Source organism: Monodon monoceros, unplaced genomic scaffold (assembly GCF_005190385.1).
Source record: "Monodon monoceros isolate NGI ecotype Baffin Bay Population unplaced genomic scaffold, NGI_Narwhal_1 Super_Scaffold_22, whole genome shotgun sequence".
NCBI classification, from domain to species: domain Eukaryota; kingdom Metazoa; phylum Chordata; class Mammalia; order Artiodactyla; family Monodontidae; genus Monodon; species Monodon monoceros.
The window spans coordinates 31,234,609-31,239,474 of record NW_021703779.1 but is presented as its reverse complement, the minus strand read 5'-3'; the positions used below and the strand labels follow the sequence as shown (position 1 = coordinate 31,239,474).

The following is a 4,866-nucleotide window of genomic DNA, read 5'->3' as shown; positions in this document are numbered from 1 at the left end:
GTCTGACCCTTTCCCAATCCCTTATCTAGTCACAACACATGCCAGCAAACACAGCCCCAGGACACTTACCTCTGGTATGCCAAAAATTCAGGAAGCATAGAAGGCAGTCTGGGTTTAAAGATACCACCTGATTGTTTTTTAAGACATGTCCATACCTAGCCTCTTACAGTCACTGAGCTAACTAGCCACTAAGGCATCCCCCCTCCAATTTCCCCCTCCTTGAAATTGTATATCCGTTTCTACTATGCATGGTACTCATGGTCTGTCTCAACTGTCTGCCGTCATTCACTAACCCCATCTATTTACAAAGCCCCATCCTCAGTAGAGGAGGTACACTGCATACAAGGTAAGAAATATCTGTCTCCAGGAGACATAAAGATAGTTCCCAGCCCAGTTACATCGGCTGTTTGCTTACACAGTGATCTCCATGACCTTGCCCCATTTGCCTCTTAAGGGGGAGGCCTTGGTTTTTGACCACCAACATATGCTCACTCATTGCTGTTTCTTTTCAGTGGCTAGTCTCAAATATGGCACCCCATTAAAATCCTACTGCAGGGCTTCCCTGGTGGCGCAGTGGTTGAGAGTCTGCCTGCCGATGCAGGGGACACGGGTTCGTGCCCCGGTCCGGGAAGATCCCACATGCCACAGAGCGGCTGGGCCCGTGAGCCATGGCTGCACGTCCGGAGCCTGTGCTCCGCAATGGGAGGGGCCGCAGCAGTGAGAGGCCCGCGTACTGCAAAAAAAAAAAAAAAAAAAATCCTACTGCAAACGTCAAGATGGTTACATGGTTTCAAAAACTTCTCTTACTTCAGGTTTACATTCCAGGAACTAGTATGTTCTGTGCCAAGAAGCCCATAGGAGATGGACCATGTACCTAAACTTCACTGTTCAAAGGGAACTTTACATAGAAGGGGCTATTGCTATCAGAGGGATCCCATAGTAAATGTCAGCCAAGAATGCCTGCAGGAAGTTGGAATACTCTGCCAGGGAGAAGGAAGATGGTTCTGGGCTGTCTGCTCTACTGGGATCAGGATGCAATGTTCAGAGGAGGATGCAGTGAAGACCTGGTCAGCAGATCAGGTTACACAGTTAGCCAGGAAGGCACACTGGGGAAGACCCAGGGGAAGGGAGCTGTAATGTGGGAAAGTGTTCGGACTGAACGCACATGCCAGCTACTGATCAGAGGCAGCTCTCAAGGAACCTTGGTGTTGAGGTAACAGCACCCTGGGTAAATGAATCCAACAAACAATCTCCAAATTGTGTTTGATTCTCATTTTCACGTCCCTTCTTTATAGCCACTTTTAGTACTTTGGCTACAAGGTACTTTTTATCCCCTGAGAGGCATTATGGAATAGTAAGAAATGAGTTAACAGACAGAATGGTGACCTCAGGCTAAGAGGAGTGGAATAGCATCAGCTCTAGAAGAATTCAAACCAGAGGTCTAGTTCCAACTCTGTCACTATTAGGCCTGTGAACTTGGGTACATTCCCAAGCTCTCCAAGCCTTGTGTTCTTCATCTGTGAAAGGGTTTTGTATGTAGGACTTTTAGAATGTATGTATTGTATGTAAAGCCCCTGGTACAGTGCATGGTATGCAATGGGTTTTTAATGATGGCAGTTATTATTATGATTATTTTAACCCCAGAAACTAGCACTTTCCCCTCTGGGATTTATTTATCCAGCAGATGTCAGAGAATATGCCCTGCTCTGGGACATGGCCCACCAAATCAGCCAAAATTGCTGCTTACCAAGAAAGCCTTACTAAGTCTTCTTTATTAGGGGACGCATTATTTAATTTGGGTTTGGGGGAGTATTTCCCAACTGGATCCTAGAGCTTGTGTCAAGGACCAACTCCTTCCTTCCCTCCCAGTTGCCCTTCCAACAGTCCGTCCCTATTTTCATTCGTTTGCGTCCTCCAAAAATACAGACCTTGCTTAGATTTTGCCAAATTTTACTGAACATAACCTATTTAAAATGTCCCTTGAATGGTGTGGACGCTGGACCTCCCAGCCCAAGGCAAAGAGTGCCAGCCCAGTAGCTTCTAGGTATCTCAGCTCAAGAAAGTATCACCTTTATTTCTCACAAACTCCTTGAAGATGATAATCATAAAATGCCTAATTTGTGTACTATGTTCAACTGCATTTGGACAATAATGCAGGATATCTTCCATTCTTATCCTAGAAGGGATCTGGTTTACCCATGATCCCAAAGTAACTGGTAAGAACAGTTTTCCATTCCATTCCAAGTCTCTCAACTCTGAGACACACCCCTGGCTCACCACTTCCCCAGCCTCATCTAGTGTATCATAGAGCTCAATTAACATATACACACTACTATATATAAAATAGATAACTAACAAGGACCTACTGTATAGCACAGGGAACTCTACTCAATATTCTGTAATGACCTATATGGGAAAAGAATCTGAAAAAGAATGGAGATATACATATAAAACTGATTCACTTTGCTGCACATCTGAAACTAACACAACATTGCAAATCACCTATACTCCAATAAAAATAAAAAATTAAATTAAATTAACTCCCAGTGGAGGACTTGCAGTTTCCCAAGGCCTCAGCCTGCCTTGTCTCAGGACATTTATATTTGACAGCCCTCATATGGACTCCCCAGCTCCTGATTCCTTTTTAATTTTTCTTTTGGTATTAAAGGATATCCACCATTGTCTTTACATGATTCCTGCTCCTAGACTCTAAAATTCTATGGGTGGGTAGTAAGTCTTGTTTATCTGGGCATGCCCAGTACTAACACAGTGCTTTCCAAAGAGCACATGATGATTTAATGTTTGGAGAATAAATGAGCCATTGTACACGGGGTCTAATGTATTAAGATTTATTTCTCTTACATTCTTAAACAAGATAAGCAAAGGCATATATATGTCATCTAATTTTACAGAACAGAAGATTAAACAGGATAAGGGAAGCCAAGAATTGACCATCTTTTCGTTTTTTTTTTTTTCTTGATCCCAACTATTTTACTGCTGAGTTCTTTGACACTGCCAAGGAAATGCCTATTCTAATGTCATGTTATCTCTTCAAGATCACAAAAGAAGATGGTCAGTTTTACAATTTGTTTTACAAACAAACAAAACTTGTATTCTTAAATTCCATAAATAGCAATAAATGTATGACCAATGTCATTCGTAAACTTAGATTCTGAAGCTAATGAAATGTTATATTAAAAGGAACATTTGAAAACTAACTCACTCCAAAAAGAAAATAAACCTCCATGTTAACTATATAGAAGAGGAACAGAAAGTATACAGTTTCCCAAGAGCCACACTCCAGCTCTCAACTACTTAGGAAGTTAACTGCTCTCTTCAATGACAAAGTGAAGAATCGGTCTCAGACCTCACTAGGGCTGGGAGGAGCTACTGGATACGGCACTGGAAAGTGCCCTGGCCATGGCAGCATTGCCAGCCCTGGTTGCAACTCTAGCTCAGGCTCTCTCTCTCCTTCATCTCTCAAAGCCTCCTCAAACTGGGATGGGAAGCAAGTAGGGTCAGATTCATGGATCTTGGTCAAAAACTCTAGCAATTTCATTTTGCTGGCTTCAGCATGGGCTCTTGGACCCCACAGGAATTCATAGCGTGGAGGATTGCTATTGGGTACCTGGCAGTACTCCAGGTACTGTTCTTCCACTAAATCTTTGGTGATAAGCTTCCTGGGCTCCCCAAAGATAAAATGCTTCCTCCCAGAATATAAGTCCATCATATTCAACCCTTTCCAGATCTCCTCCTCAGTGGCACGATTGCCCTTCATGAAAATCACACCTAGGATAATTATCAGGAGGCCGGTCTTGGGCATGCCCTCGTCACCACTGAGCCTCGTATCATAGGTGAGGCTTAGTTTGTTGATGAGGGCATAGCTGTGGCTGGTGGGATCCACTTGCTTCACATCAATACCAAAGACCAGCCCTATGCACTCAGAGGCTCTCCTGAGGATCTCAAGGAAGTCATCCTTGTACTCTCTGATAACATCATCAATCACGTCTGCCTTTGTGATCAGATCTCTCATTTGATACTTTTGCACCAGGAACTGCACCAAAAAAATCACCTTCTCATCTAGAGGGTCTGTGGGCAAGTTCTCAGTTTCTGACAGAGACTTGGAAGAAGCTGACCCAGTCTCCCTTTCCTGGCTGCTGGAGACCTCATCTGATTTGCTTGATGAGATGGTTGTAATGACAGTGTAACATGAGTAGGCACTCTGAGGAATGTGGGGAGTAATGGGTGCCCCAGCAGCCAGAGCCTCATTCAAATAGGCAAGCATTAGAGTATGGAAGAAGGAGGGAGAGGTCTCCTCCAGTGCCCTGGAGACCTGTGCAGCCTCCAGGCCCTGGGGTTCACTGAGGACATGGTGCTGTTCCTGCGTGCAATGTGGAATCTCTTGACCCTGAGACATGTTCACTCTGGTCGGTAGCAACAGACAGGAATGTGGGCAGGAGATTGGGTAAAAGAGGACCACCACCTAGGGAGAAAGGGAGGATGTGAGTGGCCTCATCTGTTAACTCAACTGTGGCAGCTCTGAAAAGAGTGGCTTCCATCCATCTTTTCCTTAGGGCAGTACTCGAGCCTCACAGGTCTCCTGTCCTGAACTGTAGGAAGCAATGGAGGGAGCGAGAAGGCTCTTCAGGGTGCAGCCAGCCAACCTAGCCCAAGGCTTCCTAAAGCTGATAACAGGGCAGGTGGGGTCAAGCTCTGTGGGATCCCTTCTGTTCTGCAGTGGGTGGTCCCCTCCGTCTTTGTTCAGAGTCCTCACTGTGATCCCATAGAGTGTCTGGGACTCCTTCCTCTACTGACCCAAGGATTGTCACCTCAAAAAGAGGCTTAAATCTTCTTGAGACACTTGAC

General features: G+C 44.8%; 1 protein-coding gene across 1 annotated transcript; it reads right to left on the bottom strand.

Annotated features, from left to right (window-relative positions):
- Positions 1-3,361: 3,361 nt before the first annotated feature.
- Positions 3,362-4,417, bottom strand: LOC114905770 (melanoma-associated antigen B16-like). Its single transcript, XM_029240164.1, has one exon. The coding sequence runs from the start codon at positions 4,415-4,417 to the stop codon at positions 3,362-3,364; it is 1,056 nt and encodes a 351-aa protein (XP_029095997.1).
- Positions 4,418-4,866: the final 449 nt, after the last annotated feature.

Excerpts from the sequence above, each read along its gene's own strand:
- LOC114905770 (XM_029240164.1), bottom strand. The coding sequence starts at position 4,417 with ATGTCTCAGGGTCAAGAGATTCCACATTGCACGCAGGAACAGCACCAT.